This window comes from Oncorhynchus keta, unplaced genomic scaffold (assembly GCF_023373465.1).
Source record: "Oncorhynchus keta strain PuntledgeMale-10-30-2019 unplaced genomic scaffold, Oket_V2 Un_contig_28708_pilon_pilon, whole genome shotgun sequence".
Lineage (NCBI taxonomy): Eukaryota > Metazoa > Chordata > Actinopteri > Salmoniformes > Salmonidae > Oncorhynchus > Oncorhynchus keta.
In genome coordinates, this window is record NW_026286177.1 from 44,461 (window position 1) to 64,714 (window position 20,254).

General features: G+C 40.6%; 1 protein-coding gene across 1 annotated transcript; it reads right to left on the minus strand.

Moving 5' to 3' along the window:
• Positions 1 to 1,364: 1,364 nt before the first annotated feature.
• On the minus strand, positions 1,365 to 19,787 carry LOC127906142 (zinc finger protein 345-like; the record flags this gene model as incomplete). The annotated part of the gene is made up of 5 exons (XM_052507132.1): positions 1,365 to 2,479; positions 7,917 to 8,091; positions 8,269 to 8,366; positions 8,792 to 9,023; positions 18,904 to 19,787. Coding segments are annotated over 5 exons (2,225 nt in total), but the record flags the coding sequence as incomplete, so codon positions are not given.
• Positions 19,788 to 20,254: the final 467 nt, after the last annotated feature.

A 20,254-nucleotide genomic window follows, 5' to 3' on the forward strand; every position in this document is an offset into this window, starting at 1 on the left:
ACATGCTTTGTTTAATGCCAGTGGCAGGCCATTGGTAAAAATAGAAAAGAGTAGAGGGCCTAGAGAGCTGCCCTGCGGTACATCACAGTTCATATGTTTGACATTAGAGAAGCTTCCATTAAAAACCCTCTGAGTTCTATTAGATAGACAGCTCTGAATCCACATTATGGCAGAGGTTGAAAAGCCATAGCACAAACATTCTTAAACAACAGGTTATGGTCAATAATATCAAAGGCTGCACTGAAATCTAACAATAGAGCTCCCACAATCTTGTTGTTATCAATTTCTCTCAACCAATCATCAGTCATTTGTGTCAGTGCAGTACACTCTATTCTCTATAAGCATGCTGAAAGTATGTTGTTCATTTGTTTACAGAAATATAGCATTGTATTTGTTCAAACCATTTTTTCCCCCAACAGTTTGCTTAGAGCTTGCTGCCAGCTTATAGGTCTGCTGTTAGAACCAGTAAAGGCAGCTTTACCACTCTTAGGTAGTGGATTAATTTGGCTTCCCTCCAGGCCTGAGAACAAAGACTTTCCTCTTGGCTCATATTAAAAATATGACAGATAGGAGTGGCTATAGTCAGCTACTGTCCTCAGTAGCTTTCCATCTAAGTTGTCAATGCCAGGAGGTTTGTCATTATTGATCGATACCAATATCTCCCACACTAACTTTACAAAATGCAATACTTGCTCTGCTTTTCTTTCATGATGTTTTTTAAAATCTATTCTTCTTATATATAGCATCTTAGCTGCTGTGTTGTTTTTTCTTAATAAGTTTATTATTTTTGTTGAGTCACATAATTTCTCAATTTGCAGTACAGATGTGCAGCCAGACTTATTAGCCACTCCTTTTGCCCCAACTCTTTCAAACATACAGTTTTTAAATTCCTCATCAATCCACGGAGCCTTAACATATCTAACAGTCAGTTTCTTAACAGGTACATGTTTATCAATAATTGGAAGAAGCAATTTCATCTGGTAAAAACAGGTAAACACATTATAAGGCAACAATATAAGACAATGGGATCACTGTGTATGTTCTCTGATGAATTATAGGTCAATGAGATGTGAAATATCAATATACTGTCACGCCTTGGTCATTGTATCTTGTGTTTTTGTTATATGTTTGGGTAGGCCAGGGTGTGACATGGGTTTATATGTTGTATTTCGTATTGGGGTTTGTATTAATTGGGAGTGTGTATTATTAGGGGTGTGTCTAGTTAGGCTTGGCTGCCTGAGGCGATTCCTAATTGGAGTCAGCTGATTCTCGTTGTCTCGGATTGGGAACCGTATTTAGGTAGCCTGAGTGCGCGTTGTATTTCGTGGGTGATTGTACCTGTCTCTGTGTTAGGCAGATAGGCTGTAATTAGTTTCACTCGTTTGTTGTTTTTGTATTTTCAGTTATTTCATGTACCGCATTATCTTCATTAAAAGTCATGAGTAACCTACACGCTGCATTTCGGTCTGACTCTCTTCAAATAACAGACGAACTTCGTTACATATACATGCTGAGAGAAGTAATTTCTCTCTCCTGTGTGGATTCTCTAATGACGTTTAATTGATTGTTATGAGTAATATGTTTTCCCAAAGTCTAAGCTTTTGTAAGCCTTCTCCTCTGTGTCTCATGTTCTTTCAGGCTTCCTAAATGGGCAAAAGCTTCGCATCCTGGGAGGAGTGGTAATGCATCTCCCCTGTGTGTATTCTCTCGTGCTGTTTCAGGGCCCCTAACTGGTTAAAACACTTGACACAGTGGGAGCAGTGGTAAGGCTTCTCTCCTGTATGTATTATCTGGTGTTTTTTCAGATCCCCTGCCCCGTTGAAACACTTGCCACACTGGGAGCAGTGGTAAGGCTTCTCCCCTGTGTGTATTCTCTCGTGCTGTTTCAGATACCTTGCCGAGACGAAAAACTTTCCACACTGGGAGCATTGGTAAGGCTTCTCCCCTGTGTGTATTCTCTCGTGCTGTTTCAGATTCCATGCCCAGGCGAAAAACTTTCCACACTGGGAGCAGTGGTAAGGCTTCTCCCCGGTGTGCATTCTCTCATGTCGTTTCAGATTCCCCAAATCATTAAAACCCTTTCCACACTGGGAGCAGTGGTAAGGCTTCTCCCCTGTGTGTATGCTCTCATGTCGTTGCAGCTTCCCCAAATCTTTACAACCCTTTCCACACTGGGAGCAGTGGTAAGGCTTCTGCCCTTTGTGTATTCTCTCATGTCGTTTCAGATTCCCCAAATCATTAAAACCCTTTCCACACTGGGAGCAGTGGTACGGCTTCTCCCCTGTGTGTATTCTCTCGTGCCGTTTCAGCTTCCCCAAATCGTTAACACCCTTTCCACACTGGGAACAGTGGTAAAGCTTCTCCCCTGTGTGTATTCTCTCATGTCGTTTAAGCTCACTTAACTGGTTCCAACCCTTTCCACAGTGGGAACACTGGTGTCTTCTTGCTGGTTTGGAAGTCCATGGCTCTGGTTTTTCTCCTGCCAAAGACAGTGTGTTTTTTTAAAATAGAGACCCGAATGAAATCTCCACATGATAAAACGGCCTTGCTACGAGGGTAAATCCTAATCAGATCCCTCAATAACCTAAGGCCAGTTTTAACAATCTTAAGTGTGATTTTAAAACAAATGTTGTAGAGTTTCCTGGTAATTACTAACAATGTTTACACTACTTATTTATTCATTCTGTTTTCATCAGAACACAAATAAATAAACAGTTCTAGGATTCCAATCGAGCAGGTAGTTCTAAATATATAACTTTAATAGCTGTATGATACAGAATGCGACCTACAGTCGTGGCCAAAAGTTGAGAATGAAAAATATTAATTTGCACAAAGTTTGCTGCTTCAGTGTCTTCAGATATTTTTGTCAGATGTTACTATGGAATGCTGAAGTATAATTACAAGCATTTCATAAGTGTCAAAGGCTGTTATTTACAATGACATGAAGTTGATGCAGTAAAATAAGTAAATTAGTCATTTTAAGTGGAAGTCCAAAACTTGTTTTTATATCGAAGACACAAAGCACATCAGTAACATCTCCCCGTTGTTGAAAGGGTTTGACACATTGCTGTTTAAATGGACCAATTTCTTATTTAGACATTCACAGATTTTCAACATTTTGATTATCGCTGATGTCATATTTTGGGTAAAGTAAAAAAATAATGTGAAATATTTGGAAAGATGTTCCTAAAACTGATAGTAACTACAATAAACAAATTATAAAACGCAACATGTGAAGTGTTGGATGTTTAATGAGCTGAGAAAAAAGATTGCAGAATTTTTTACATCCCTGTTAGTTAACATTTATTCTCTGCCAAGATAATCCATCAACCTGACAGGTGTGGCATATCAAGAAGCTGATTGAACAGCATGATCATTACACAGGTGCAACTTGTGCTGGGGAGAATAAAAGGCCACACTAAATGTGCAGTTTTGTCACACAACACAATGCCACAGGTGTCTCAAGTTGAGGGAGCGTGCAATTGACATGCTGACTGCAGGAATATCCACTAGAGCTGTTATCAGATAATTGAATGTTCAATTCTCTACCAGAAGCTGCCTCACAACTTCATTTTAGAGAATTTGGCAGTATATCCAACTGGCCTCACAACCACAGACCACATATAACGACGCCAGCCCAGGATCCCCACAGCATCTGAGACCAGCCACCCGAGTTGTATTTCTATTTGTAATGAAGCCCTTTTGTGGGGAAAAACGAATTCTGATTGGCTGGGCCTGGCTCCGCAATGGATGGGCTTATGCCCTCAAGGGCCCACCAATGGCTGCACCCCTCAGTCATGTAAAGTCCATAGATTAGGGCCTAATTTATTTATTTACAATGACTGACTTATATGAACTGTAAATCGTTGAAATTGTTGTTTATATTTTGGTTCAGTATACACACAGACACTGTGCATTCGTTAAGTATTCAGACCCCTTCACCTTTTCCAAATGTTGTTACATTTCAGCATTATTCTAAAATTGATTAAATTGTTTTTCCCCTCGCCAATCTAAACTCAGCAAACAAAGAAACGTCCTCTCACTGTCAACTGCGTTTATTTTCAGCAAACTTAAGACGTGTAAATATTTGTTGGAACAAAAGATTCCACAACTTACAATAATGTGTCCCTGAACAAAGGGGGGTGTCAAAATCAAAAGTAACAGTCAGTATCTGGGGTGCCAGGGTAGCCTCATGGTTAGAGAGTTGGACTAGTAACCAAAAGGTTGCATGTTCATATCCCGAGCTGACAAGGTACAAATCTGTCGTTCTGCCCCTGAACAGGCAGTTAACCCAATGGCCGTCATTGAAAATAAGAATTTGTTCTTAACTGACTTGCCTAGTTAAATAAAGGTAAAAATACATTAAAAATCTGGTGTGGCCACCAGCTGCATTAAGTACTGCAGTGCCTGCAAGCCCTCAGTCCTGCCTCTCTCAGCCTATTGAGGACAGTCTGAGCACTAATGGAAGGATAGTGCGTTCCTGGTGTAACTTGGGCAGTTGTTGTTGCTATCCTGTACCTGTTCCGCAGGTGTGATGTCCCAATCCTGTGCAGGTGTTGTTACACGTCGTCTGCCACTGCGAAGACGATAAGCTGTCCGTCCTGTCTCACTGTAGCGCTGTCTTAGGCGTCTCACAGTACAGACATTGCAATTTATTGCCCTGGCCACATCTGCAGTCCTCATGCCTCCTTGCAGCATGCCTAAGGCACATTCACACGGTTGAGCAGGGACCCTGGGCATCTTTCTTTTGGTGTTTCCAGATTCAGTAGAAAGGCCTCTTTAGTGTCGTAAGTTTTCATAACTGTAACCTTAATTGGCTACTGTTTGCAAGCTGTTGATGTCTTAACGACCGTTCCACAGGTGCACGTTCATTAATCGTTTATGGTTCATTGAAGTATGGGAAACAGTGTTTAAACCCTTTACAATAAAGATCTGTGATGTTATTTGGATTTTTTACCAATAATCTTTGAAAGACAGGGCCCTGAAAAGATACATACATTTTTTTGCTTAGTTTATTTTGTATGTTTTATGAGTTGAAAGGTGTTTTTTTCTCAAACATAAATAAACAACTCCAGGTGAAAGACAAAGGCCATAGCTGTAATAAAATAACAAATTAACTGGCAAAGCAGCAGAGCGAGGCCCGTATCCAGCAACGTCACGAGTCACGTTTTTGCAGCTGTTTCAGTACAGCACTACAGGGAGAGAGAGGGAGAGCAGCTGTTTCAGTACAGCACTACAGGAAGAGAGAGGGGGAGCAGCTGTTTCAGTACAGCACTACAGGGAGAGAGAGGGAGAGCAGCTGTTTCAGTACAGCACTACAGGGAGAGAGAGGGAGAGCAGCTGTTTCAGTACAGCACTACAGGGAGAGAGAGGGAGAGCAGCTGTTTCAGTACAGCACTACAGGGAGAGAGAGGGAGAGCAGCTGTTTCAGTACAGCACTACAGGGAGAGAGGGAGAGCAGCTGTTTCAGTACAGCACTACAGGGAGAGAGAGGGAGAGCAGCTGTTTCAGTACAGCACTACAGGGAGAGAGAGGGAGAGCAGCTGTTTCAGTACAGCACTACAGGGAGAGAGAGGGAGAGCAGCTGTTTCAGTACAGCACTACAGGGAGAGAGAGGGAGAGCAGCTGTTTCAGTACAGCACTACAGGGAGAGAGAGGGAGAGCAGCTGTTTCAGTACAGCACTACAGGGAGAGAGGGAGAGCAGCTGTTTCAGTACAGCACTACAGGGAGAGAGAGGGAGAGCAGCTGTTTCAGTACAGCACTACAGGGAGAGAGAGGGGAGCAGCTGTTTCAGTACAGCACTACAGGGAGGGAGAGAGAGCTGTTTCAGTACAGGGGAGCAGCTGTTTCAGTACAGCACTACAGGGAGAGAGAGGGGGAGCAGCTGTTTCAGTACAGCACTACAGGGAGAGAGAGGGAGAGCAGCTGTTTCAGTACAGCACTACAGAGAGAGAGAGCAGCTGTTTCAGAGAGGAGAGCAGCTGTTTCAGTACAGCACTACAGGGAGAGAGAGGGAGAGCAGCTGTTTCAGTACAGCACTACAGGGAGAGAGAGGGAGAGCAGCTGTTTCAGTAGTACAGCACTCAGTACAGGGAGAGAGAGGGAGAGCAGCTGTTTCAGTACAGCACTACAGGGAGAGAGAGGGAGAGCAGCTGTTTCAGTACAGCACTACAGGGAGAGAGAGGGAGAGCAGCTGTTTCAGTACAGCACTACAGGGAGAGAGAGGGGAGCAGCTGTTTCAGTACAGCACCACAGGGGGAGAGGGGAGAGGGACAAAATCCACTGGACTAGTTTTGTATGGAATCACCTAGGAGTTTCTGGATTTTTCCATAGTAATTCATCATCAGATGCAACAAGCCTTCTTTATATGACTCCATAATGTTTCATCATTAGATGCTACAGTCCTAATTAAACCTGTTTGGGATAGGGGCAGCATTTTCACATTCAGATGGTGTGCCCAGAGTAAACTTCCTGCTACTCAGGCCAAGAAGCTAATATATGCATATTACTATGCATAGAAATACTGTTTCTAAAACTGAAAAAATCCACTGGACTAGTTTCAATGTATGGAATCACTTAGAAGTTACTGGATTTTGGGTAAACTTCTCCTTTAAAGCATCAGACTCCATAGTAATTCATCATTAGATGCTACAGTCCTCCTTTAAGACTCCATCATGTTTAGAATGTGTCTGGAAGCACTACTCTGTCTATTCAAAACTTTAATAATTAGGGTTAATAGTTTCAATGTACTTTGGAACCCCCTCTAACAATACCTACAGAATTAGCATAGTAGGCCATGTAATTTAAGTTAATCTGAAATATTTAGGAATAACTTATTTTGCCACCCATTCTGAAACTCACTGCAGCTCTTTGTAAGTGTTGCTCTTTTAAAGTAAGTGTTGAGTCTCCCATACAGACACATTTATCAGTTGGTAAAGATTGATGCAACAAGCCTCCTTTATATGACTCAGCTGCCCATTCCTGATTATACCTTGATTTTGTTGTACAGGCTTCCATTAAAGAACACTCTCTGTATTCTGTTAGGCAGGTAGCTCTGGGGCGGCAGGTAACCTAGTGGTTAGAGCGGAAGGCCAGTAAACAAAATGCTGCTGGATTGAATCCCGAGATGACAAGGTAAAACTCTGTCCTTCTGCCCCTGAACAAGGCAGTTGGCCTAGGAACAGTGGGTTGTCATTGAAAATAAGAATTTGTTCTTAACTGACTTGCCTTGTTAAATAAAGAGTCCTTTTAAAAAAAAGCTCTTTATCCACAATATAGCAGGGGGTGTAAAGCCATACATTTTTTTTCAGCAGCAGACTATGATCGATAATTTCAAAAGCCGCACTGAAGTCTAACAAAACAGCCCAAACAATATTTTTATCGTCATCAATTTCTCTCAGCCAATCAGTCATTTTTAAGTGCTGTGTCTATTGAATGTCCTTCCCTATAAGCCTGATCACAGCTTTCCTCAGTATTTAGTTAATTAATTAACAGTGTCTAGAGTTTAGTTTGCCTGTTCAACAGTCTTGTAAAGATAGGGGGTTGACTGGGACAGGCAATGTAATATCCATAATGTTTTCAGGATAAGTTTTAGTAAAACAAGCACCTGACATTGGATCATCTTGAAACTTTCTCTCTCTAAAGCTAACTTTCATCAAGGTTTTATATGGTCTATTGGTTTCTCTCTAAAGCTAACTTTCATCAAGGTTTTATATGGCTAACTTTCATCAAGGTTTTATATGGTCTATTGGTTTCTTTTCATTGGCAGAATCCTTTTTCAGTGTTATGATATTCATAACATCCATATCCACCAGTCTATCTTCCTGTCAACTAACATAACTCTGCTGGTTGTCCTGGTAACAGATACCGGTGGGCAGATCTATTGTATTTGTTCAAACTAAACTACAGCACTTACTTTGATGTGTCAAATCTGATCCTTTCTTCTCTTCTCCTCTCACAGTTCCACTCAGCCCCGTTGTTTTCCTGCAGTCCACCAGCAGCACAGACAACCTCTTCATACCCAGCAGTAAGGTGCTACCGGGAGAGGCACGACACATGGACTCCGGGAGGCTGGAAGGGCTAGCGTTGTCCTGGTAACCATAAAGAGGGGACACAGACGCACATCATTATGGATGCTGATGTCACTGTTGTCATAAAGTGCTTTACAGAAACCCAGCCCAAGCCGATAAAGCAAGCTGTATGCTAGACCAGACCAAGCTGTATGCTAGACCAGACCAAGCTATATGCTAGACCAGACCAAGCTGTACCATCTGGTGTTCTGATCTGGAGAGACTCTTCTCTGCCTCGTCAGCATCAGGATGTTGTTGAGGCTCCGCAGAGGATCCACCATAGTCATGTCTCTCTTCTGTGTGAATGAGAACATCAAACAGATGGTAAACTTATGATCTTCTATTGCAATCACAGAGTCTTACAAGAGGCATGAATATGTCTAAAAAGGGCCTAAAATGGCAACTTTCATCTTGATTTCCTAAAAAAATATTTGTGATGCAAATGTAAAAGGGTTGTTCCACAAAATGGGTGCCTTTTTTATATTTTAAGTAGAACATACGCACCAATATTGAATTTTAAAAGACTGTTATACTAGATGAGGGGAACTTTAATGTCGACCACATGGAGAATTCAATACATCTAATTGAAAAGTTCCAAAAACATATGAACCAATGGCAGATCGACCATTTAACAATTCCTACAGTAAGAATGCCCATTAAAAACCCCACATTAGTTCAACAACTGCATAGTTTGTGTCCCTGTTTTTAAGACAGTACTCACTGGTGTCAATCGGATCTTCTGTCTCCTCCTTTTTCACTCTCAAAACGTCTTCCTCCTTCACGTTTATTAAGATAGCATCCTCTTCCTCTCTAAAAGGTTCTTTGTCTTCTTTCACTATAACAGCCTCCTCTTCCTCCTTTTTCATTCTGAAAGATTCTTTCTCCGTAAAGCAGACCTCCTCTTCACTAGCAAGGGAGGAGTAGTTCAGAGAGCTCATGGTCAGTGATGTTAGCTAGCTAGCATTAGCGACTAGCCTAGTGCTAACCTCAGTATCAATCTTTAACAAGTTTGCAAATTTAACAAGCACATTAGGTTAAAGTTCACCAGTAGATACGTCAATCGAAATTAGTCTAAACACTGAGATTAGCTCATGTACAATAACATGGTCTAAAGAATCAATCTTTCAGTTTTATGTTGTCTAAGCAGGCTACCGAGGTGGTTGAAAGAGTTGGCGCCTTGTTGTTCCTGAAGAAGTGTCCCGTCCAGTCCATTATACGTCACGCAAGAAGCATCACCTGAAAGACGCACATCGCCATCTGCTGGCTGGAGTGGGTAACGCAGTTTGGAAACAATAGGTACTACACTTTTTGTATTGGAAAGAACGTCATTATAATTTAACAATAAACAGATATATTTTCTCTTACATCTTACAAATAATACTTTCCTGTACACAGACGTAGAAGCTTAATATGAATATGTGGATGATGAATAAATACTTCTACGAATAGGTAGTGTGTTAAAACACATTTGTGTTAATACTCTGTTCATTTTTCACATTTGCTTTTATTAGATGTGACCATACTTTTCCCTTAAAGCCACGCGCTATACGATACAAATCATACTGTAAACAATAGAGCAAATGCATCACATGCAACAGAATCAGCTGAATGAATTCACCCCTGATGATGCGTAAACACAGTTCACTTTCACAACTGCCACGTTGTATTTCCTCTCACATCAATTCGCTCACCTTTTCCCTTCGCTTGTGGACGTCAATGCAAAACACATCAGCTGTAGGTGACCAGGAGTTAAAACCTTTCCAAACCAAACCATTTCATAACTGCTACACACAGCCGACATCGTTGTCACCATATTAGCTAAAGTAACGTCAACACAGCTAATATAAGTAACTTGTTAGTAAACCTGCTACAATGATGACAGAGCTCCTCTGTGGAGATGCTACATGTTTCATCATTAGATGCTACAGTCCTCCAACAATGGATGTCATATGAATCTTTACCACTTGCTCTGTAATAGGAGTAGTATTTTTCCTCGACTCACCTGTGTCCCCACACATTGACTCTGTTCCGGTACCTCCTGTATATAGCCTCCACATTGACTCTGTACTGGTACCTCCTGTATATAGCCTCCACATTGACTCTGTTCCGGTACCTCCTGTATATAGCCTCCACATTGACTCTGTTCCGGTACCTCCTGTATATAGCCTCCACATTGACTCTGTACTGGTACCTCCTGTATATAGCCTCCACATTGACTACTGTACCTCCTGTATATACCCTCCACATTAACCTGTTTACAGCCTGACTATGTACTGTTAATACTGTTTACAGCCTCTCTACTGTTATTATTCTGATGCTCTTTAGTTATTTATTTGTATTTTTTACTGAACATTTATTTTTCTTGGAACTGCATTGTTGGTTAAGGGCTTGTCAGTCAGCATTCCACTGTAAGGTCGACACTAAATTTGATTTGTATTTTGATTTCATTCAGACATTTCTTACATTAATTTATTAATATAGAATATATAAATATGAATATTGAAAATATGAATGTTTAGATTTTTTTTACATATATTGTTGAACATAATATACTTTAATGGTATATTAGTTCCAGGATCTCTGCCAGTGTTAAAGTTATGGGCCATTTAATACAGAGAAATTAGCATAGTAGGACATGTAACTTAAGGTTACCTAACATAACCCCTGTTCTATGATATTATAAGCCTTGTTAGGGGCGGAGTCTAGGGAGATCCAATCAAACAATATCTGTCAAGCAACAGCTAATAGCAGATGACTCCACTTCCTAAATAGGGCCATAGTCTCTCCCGTCTTCACATCGAAGTAGATGTTTTGTCTTCCATGTGTGAAAGGTATCCTGGTGAATATCATAGAATCAGGGTTCTGTTAGGTAACCTGGTGAATATCATAGAATCAGGGTTCTGTTAGGTAACCTGGTGAATATCATAGAATCAGCGTTCTGTTAGGTAACCTGGTGAATATCATAGAATCAGGGTTCTGTTAGGTAACCTGGTGAATATCATAGAATCAGGGTTTGTTTCTGAATATCATAGAACCAGGGTTCTGTTAGGTATCCTGGTGAATATCATAGAATCAGGGTTCTGTTAGGTAACCTGGTGAATATCATAGAATCAGGGTTCTGTTAGGTAACCTGGTGAATATCATAGAATCAGGGTTCTGTTAAGGTAACAGGGTTCTGGTGAATATCATAGAATCAGGGTTCTGTTAGGTAACCTGGTGAATATCATAGAATCAGGGTTCTGTTAGGTAACCTGGTGAATATCATAGAATCAGGGTTCTGTTAGGTAACCTGGTGAATATCATAGAATCAGGGTTCTGTTAGGTAACCTGGTGAATATCATAGAATCAGGGTTCTGTTAGGTAACCTGGTGAATATCATAGAATCAGGGTTCTGTTAGAATCAGGGTTCTGTAACCTGGTGAATATCATAGAATCAGGGTTCTGTTAGGTAACCTGGTGAATATCATAGAATCAGGGTTCTGTTAGGTAACCTGGTGAATATCATAGAATCAGGGTTCTGTTAGGTAACCTGGTGAATATCATAGAATCAGGGTTCTGTTAGGTAACCTGGTGAATATCATAGAATCAGGGTTCTGTTAGGTAACCTGGTGAATATCATAGAATCAGGGTTCTGTTAGGTAACCTGGTGAATAATATCATAAGAATCAGAATCAGGGTTCTGTTAGGTAACCTGGTGAATATCATAGAATCAGGGTTCTGTTAGGTAACCTGGTGAATATCATAGAATCAGGGTTCTGTTAGGTAACCTGGTGAATATCATAGAATCAGGGTTCTGTTAGGTAACCTGGTGAATATCATAGAATCAGGGTTCTGTTAGGTAACCTGGTGAATATCATAGAATCAGGGTTCTGTTAGGTAACCTGGTGAATATCATAGAACCAGGGTTCTGTTAGGTAACCTGGTGAATATCATAGAATCAGGGTTCTGTTCGTTAACCTGGTGAATATCATAGAATCAGGGTTCTGTTAGGTTTTTTTTATTTTTATTTTACCTTTATTTTACTAGGCAAGTCAGTTAAGAACAAATTCTTATTTTCAATGACGGCCTAGGAACAGAACGACAGATTTGTACCTTGTCAGCTCGGGGATTCGAACTTGCAACCTTTCGATTACTAGTCCAAAGCTCTAACCACTAGGCTCCCCTGCCGCCCCTGGTGAATATCATAGAACCAGGGTTCTGTTAGGTAACCTGGTAAGTATTATAGAATCAGGGTTCTGTTAGGTAACCTGGTGAATATCATAGAATCAGGGTTCTGTTTGGTAACCTTCCGTTCTATTTCAATGACTTGTTAGTCTCTCACTTTGGGGATATAGTCAACAACCATAGAGCTCATATACTCTCTGATGCCAAGTCTAGACAGGATCATCCCTCAGAGGTCCCCACTCTACTCACCGTAGGTACACTTCAACTGTGAGAGACGGAATCTAACTGACATAACGGCCCTTAGCATCATCTCCATCGCACGTTCAACATCGGCACTCTTCACACAGAACAGCTTCACTGACGTGATTGTCTCATGGAGGCCTTTGTAAAGCTCCTGTGCATCGCTGACATAACGGCCCTCAGACACCAACCTGTCTGCCGTTCTCTTCAACGTTCATGATGTGGACTTAGTGGTCAAGTTCCTCAGTGCTCCGTTCCTCTCCTTGCTTCTTTTGTATGCTGTTCTCCACTGTTTACACTTCTGATGCTGGTCTCTCTCATTTAATAAATCACTGATCTTTTCTTTTTCCCCCTGAATCAACATTCCTTTTCCATCTCTCTCTCAAGGTACTGTTCCCTTTTTACTGGGTCAGCATTGTGACGTGCTAGACACTGCCTTTGTCGTTCTGCTGCTGATGTGGGTGCCATCATTCCCTAGATGTTTCAATGGAATAACGTTAAATCAAAGATTCTTATAATATACACATGTATACACTATAATCATTGAGTCATTTAGGATCCAGAGCAACTTAAAGGAACAACTGAAGAGCCTTGACCAACTCTCCTACCACCAGGCTACCTGCCTTAAAATGTATATTCTGTTCACATGGAACACATTACAGCATGTTTTATAAGTGAATATAAACAATATATAATGTATGATATATTCAATTATTAATTTGTTTAGATGCAATACTCATAAATAAAGTAAATAACTCAACCCTGTCACAGGTTTACAACCCGTTACATGTAGACTGAGGGACAGAGCTACATGGTGTGATTTTAATCAATAATCATGCATTTATTTGATAAAAATACTTTCTCAACAAAATAACACAAATGTATGTTTGCATTCAATTATGTGCACATTTTAATATTAATTTCCCAAGTAAAAATGAATTGAAACGCCTGGGGGACATATAAAAAATATATGATTTTGTAATTAATAAAGTTTAAATTCATTCTATATTTATTTCAATTCATTATACTGGACATTTCAATTTATATACAACATCAGTCAGTGGGACTGAAATATTACCAGAGCTCAACAATGACCCAAATACTGTTAGAATAGAAATTGTTTTCTCTGTCTGTTGTGTTTTCACATCTAAATGTGGCCATACAACTCCCTTAAAGTGAAGGTAGCTAAATGTAACCACATGTAAAATATGGATCTGCATTAGTATAGCATCACAAGTCCCAATGCAAAGTTACACCTCTCTTTTCTATTTTTCCAGTACATAAAACCGATCAGAATTGTTTTTTTTACAGGCTGTGAAGTAATATGGAGGACCCGGCTAGCCAGCCTATCCCCTACAATGTAAACTCTGACAGAAATATCTTCAAATAGATCACATCAAATTAAACCAAATCGTGTGCACTCATGACTAGTGGTTGTCTGTCATAGTTGAAGTGTACCTATGATGAAAATGACAGGCCTCTCTCATCTTTTTAAGTGGGAGAACTTTTTAAGTGGGAGAATTGGTGGCTGACTAAATACTTTTTTGCCCCACTGTATATATATTTATACACAGTGGGGAGAACAAGTATATGATACACTGTCGATTTTGCAGGTTTTCCTACTTACAAAGCACGTAGAAAAGTATGTAGAAAAGCATGTAGGGTTCTGTCATTTTTATCATAGATACACTTCAACTGTGAGAGACGGAATCTAAAACAAAAATCCAGAAAATCACATTGTATGATTTTGTGAGTACACCCCTCACATTTTTGTAAATATTTGAGTATATCTTTTCATGTGACAACACTGAATAAATTACACTTTGCTACGATGTGTAAGTAGTGAGTGTACAGCTTGTATAACAGTGTACATTTGATGTCCCCTCAAAATAACTCCACACACAGCCATTCATGTCTAAACCACTGGCAACAAAAGTGAGTACACCCCTAAACGAAAATGTCCAAATTGGCCCCAAAGTGTCAATATTTTGTGTGGCCACCATCATTTTCCAGCATGGAGTACACGTCCTGGTAATCCGTCTGGCCCTGCATTGTGATCTGAGGACCCATGCCAAACCTTTTCCATCTCCTGAGGGGGAATAGGTTTTGTCGTGCCCTCTTTATATTGCCAAATTATTTTTCACCTAGGAAGCTCGGGTAAACAGTGGTTATTGTGCACTGCTGCCACTACCAGGCCTGGAGTCCTGTGTTAGCGAGCTGTGTTAGCGAGCTGTGTTAGCGGCCCTTGCAGAGCAAGGGGAACCACTACTTCAAGGTCTCAGAGCAAGTGATGTCACCAATTGAAATGCTATTTAGCGCGCACCGCTAACTAAGCTACCAGTTTCACATCCGTTACACCTACTGATCAACCTATTGTGTGTATTGAACATTCGTATTGGACAGCCTTACCTATAGAGTAGCACCACCACCCATCAGCCCGTTCTCTTGAAGTCAAAGCCACAGTGTATTGTTGCTATAGGAGTTTATGATGAATAATCCTATTAATTTCAAGCCCCACTAAGATGTCACCATACTATTCTTTTAAAGCCCCACTATGTAAGACATACATCATCAGAGTGGGCCTCCCATTTAAATGTAAACAATGGAGCAAATGCATCACATGTGAACATCACTTGATTATCAGAGGGGTGTATTATGACATCAGATAGAACTACTCAGACATTCCAAATATCACTTGATTATCAGAGGGTGTATTATGGATAGTCAGTATTATGATTACAGAGGGGTGTATTATCATATAGAACTACTCAGACATTCCAAATATCACTTGATTATCAGAGGGGTGTATTATGACATCAGATAGAACTCAGATAGAACTATCAGACATTCCAAATTCACTTGATTATCAGAGGGTGTATTATGGGTGTATTATGACATCATATAGAACTACTCAGACATTCCAAATATCACTTGATTATCAGAGGTGTGTATTATGACATCATATAGAACTACTCAGACATTCCAAATCAGGCTTCATCCATATCATGAAGGTGGATATTGATCCAACCATTTCCAAAGTAATGACTGGGCTGATGGAAACAGGATATGCCTGTATACTTTTCTAAATGCCGACAGAAGATTTGTTACTTCGTTTGACATGGTGGGGTCTTTTTGTGTCAGTAAAAATGTATAAACGAGAAATGGCGGCATTAATCCTTTATGCGCAAATATTGATTTAATAACGATCATATCTTAGTTAACTTGGTGTCACGTGATGATATGTTGTGTGGTCCTCCCACTACAACTTGGGAACCCATGCAGTTTATTAGGCTACAGATTAAATAAATGATGAACTTCACAGGGTGGTGAAACTGCATGTGATGAGCTTGATGCTCCTTTCCAATACATTTTGAGGGTCTTCTTCTGGTGACATGATGATGATTGATGCTTGGTTGCCATTTGACAAATAAAATAATGTCGCTCTCATCCATAATAATATCACCATGTCGGTAGCCTACCAGCACTGTATCTTTGAGCTGTTGGCTACAGTGCACGGGACAAGAGCACGTTTGCTATATAACTCAATGGTTTTTCAAAACCCTCAGTAGAGTTGAAAGTCCAACAGTGCAGCAGTATCAAACAGATAATATCTAACAAATTCCACAACTAAACCTAATACACATAATCCAGTAAAGGAATGGGAAATATAGAAGTATAAAACATGGATGAGCAGAAACACAGCAGCTAAGATGCAATATATAGTGAAGGATACAGTATTTACAGTTGAAGCTAAAGATTACATACACTTAGGTTGGAGTCATTAAAACTCATTTTTCAACCACTCCACACATTTCTTGTTAACAAACTATAGTTTTGGCAAGTCGGTTAGGACATCTGTGTTAATGACACAAGTCATTTTTTCAACAATTGTTTACAGACAGATTATTTCACAATCCCAGTGGGTCAGATGTTTACATACACTAAATTGACTGTGCCTTGAAACAGCCTTGGAAAATTCCAGAAAATTATGTCATAGCTTTCGTAGCTTCTGATAGGCTAATTGACATCATGAGTCAATTGGAAGAGCACCTGTGTATGTATTTCAAGACCTACCTTGAAACTCAGTGCCTCTTTACTTGATATCATGGGAAAATAAATACAAATCTGCCAAGATCTCAGAAAAAAATGGTAGACCTCCACAAGTCTGGTTCATCCTTGGGAACGATTTCCAAATGCCTGAAGGCATCCTCTGGTCTGATGAAACAAAAATAGAACTGTTTGGCCATAATGACCATCGTTATGTTCGGAGGAAAAAGGGGGATGCTTGCAAGCCGAAGAACACCATCCCAACCGTGAAGCACACAGGTGGCAGCATCACGTTGTGGGGGTGCTTCGTTGGAGGAAGGACTGGGGCACTTCACAAAATAGATGGCATCATGGGGGAGGAAAATTACGTGAATATATTGAAGCAACATCTCAAGACATCAGTCAGGAAGTTAAAGCTTGGTCGCAAATGGGTCTTCCAAATGGACAATGACACCAAGCATACTTCCAAAGTTGTGGCAAAATGGCTTAAGGACAACAAAGTCAAGGTATTGGAGTGGGCATCACAACGCCCTGACCTTAATGCTATAGAAAACAGATAATTTTTACCCTTTTAAAAATAGTTATAGGGGGAGGTCCGGGGGATGTCTGTCTTTGAAAGGGTCATTGTAATATTTAAGATGTCCCCTTTACTGATGACCTAAACCTAAAAGTCAAGGGGTCTGAATACTTACCAAAGAAACTGTAAGTGATTGAGGACAGAGCATAATTGCTATATTCTAATTAAAATCATTGACCCACAAGGGACCACATGACCAAAGCAATGCGTGACCCATGCAGAATTAAAACAATATTCATCTTAATGAGAAATATAATCGAATAAACAAATGTTTGCACAACCAAAGACATGAAAACGGGTGGGAACATTGTATTTAGCTAGGATTTCATAAGGCCAGGAATGTCATTGAGAATAACAATAGACAATAGTTAATGTTGCTAGTTTAGGGATGAAGATAGAATGTTAAGGATGTTTTTTTAATTTGATGTGGAAACAATGTTTATTCAACCAGTGGGAGGCTTGTAAAAGCCCACAGGAAAGTGGAATGAGGAACTCTTCATTGAGACAATCATGAAACAGCAATCTGTGGGTGAGTTGTAGTGGATATTATAATATAAGGATCTGCTAGAGTCCAAGTCAAACCAAGATTCTTTATTTCTGAGCTCAGAGAGAATAAGAGTTTGGTATTTGTTATTTTACTAGGATCCCCATTAGCTGTTGCAAAAGCAGCAGCTACCCCTCCTGCGGTCAACACAAAACATGACACATAATTGTCACGTCTCTCGTCGGAAGGCATGGACCAAAGCGCAGTGTGGTAAGTGTTCATGATTTTTATTTAATCAAAAACATTCAAACAAAATCATGTTCGAACCATTGAGAAAAGCTTTTTATAGGCTTAATCATTAAAAAACATTCATATGAACAAAATCATTTTTGTTGGAATACATTAACCAAGACCATACGTGACAGCTGAACATGCTGTGGTCAGCAGGATACGGGAAGAAAGATGTAGGCAGGATGACTGATGACTAACATGTAAAACATGGGCATGCAGTATGTATATTATCTTTAGAACATGGAAAGAGTTCAGCCATCGTTGTAACCAAAAGCAGATACTAAGGGGGAGTAACTTTATTTACATATGTGATGTACCCCAATATGTACAAAAACACAGAAATACAAAAACACAGAAAAAGGAACATAGAATGCCCACCCTAGTCACACCCTGGCCAAACCAAAATAGAGAATAAAAGCTTCTCTATGGCCAGGGCGTGACAGCCGCTCTGTTCTGGGCCAGCTGCAGCTTTACTAGGTCTTTCCTTGCAGCACTGGACCACACGACTGGACAATAATCAAGATTAGACTAAACTAGAGCCTGCAGAACTTGCTTTGTGGAGAGTAGTGTCAAAAAGCAGAGCATCTCATTGAATCTATATGTTTTGACCAGGACAGTTTACAATCTAAGGTAATGCCAAGTAATTTCGTATCCTCAACTTGATCAACAGCCACACAATTCATTCCCAGATTCAGCTGAGGTCTAGAACTTGAGGAATGATTTGTACCAAATACAATGATCTGAGTTTTAGAGATGTTCAGGACCAGTTTATTACTGGCCACGCATTCCAAAAGAGACTGCAACTCTTTGTTAAGGGTTTCAGTGACTTCATTAGCTGTGGTTACTGGTAGCTTATATAGTTGAATCATCAGCATACATGGACACACATACTTTGTTTAATGCCAGTGGCAGGCCATTGGTAAAAATAGAAAAGAGTAGAGGGCCTAGAGAGCTGCCCTGCGGTACATCACACTTTATATGTTTGACATTAGAGAAGCTTCCATTAAAAACCCTCTGAGTTCTATCAGATAGATAGCTCTGTGTGTATTCTCTCATGTTGTTTCAGGTTCCCTAACTGGTTGAAACACTTTCCACACTGGGAGCAGTGGTAAGGCTTCTCCCCTGTGTGTATTCTCTCATGCTGTTTCAGGTTCCCTAACCGGTTAAAACACTTGCCACACTGGGAGCAGTGGTAATGCTTCTCCCCTGTGTGTATTCTCTCATGTAGTTTCAGGCTCCCTAACCGGTTAAAACACTTGCCACACTGGGAGCAGTGGTAAGGCTTCTCCGTGTGTATTCTCTCATGTCTTTTCAGGTTAGGTAAATGGTTAAAACTCTTCCCACACTGGGAGCAGTGGTAACGCTTTTCCCCTGTGTGTATTCTCTCATGCTGTTTCAACTTCCTTGACTGGTTGAAACAGTTTCCACACTGGGAGCAGTGGTAAGGCTTCTCCGTGTGTATTCTCTTGTGTCTTTTCAGGTTAAATAAATGGTTAAAACTCTTTCCACAATGGGAGCAGTGGTAAGGCTTTTCCCTTGTGTGTATTTTCTCATGCCGTTTCAGCTCCACTGACTGGTTGAAACACTTTCCACACTGGGAGCAGTGGTAAGGCTTCTCTGTGTGTATTCTCTCATGCCTTTTCAGGTTCCCTAGCTGGTTAAAACACTTGCCACACTGGGAGCAGTGGTAAGGCTTCTCCCCTGTGTGTATTCTCTCATGTAGTTTCAGGTTCCCTAACTGGTTAAAACACTTGCCACACTGGGAGCAGTGATAAGGCTTCTCCCCTGTGTTAATTTTTTCATGTTGTTTCAGGTCCCATAACCGGTTACAACCCTTTCCACAGTAGGAGTACTGGTGTCGTCTTGCGGGTTTGGACGTCCCTGGCTCTGGTTCCACTGAGTCTGGTCTTTCTCCTGCCAAAGACAGTTCATTTTTTTAAATAGATACACGAATGATACACCTTTTCCAAACGTTGTTACATTTCAGCATTATTCTAAAATTGATTAAATTGTTTTTCCCCCTCGCCAATCTAAACTCAGCAAACAAAGAAACGTCCTCTCACTGTCAACTGCGTTTACTTTCAGCAAACTTAAGATGTGTAAATATTTGTTGGAACATAACAAGATTCCAAACTGAACAAGTTCCACAGACATGTGACGAACTGAAATGGAATAATGTGTCCCTGAACAAAGGGGGGGGGGTTAAGTACTACAGTGCATCTACTCATGAACTGCACCAGATTTGACAGTAGTTGCAGTGAGATGCTACCCACTCTTCCACCAAGGCACCTGCAAGTTCCCAGACATTTCTGGGGAGAATGGGCCTAGCCCTCACCCTCCGATCCAACAGGTCCCAGACGTGCTCAATGGGATTGCGATCC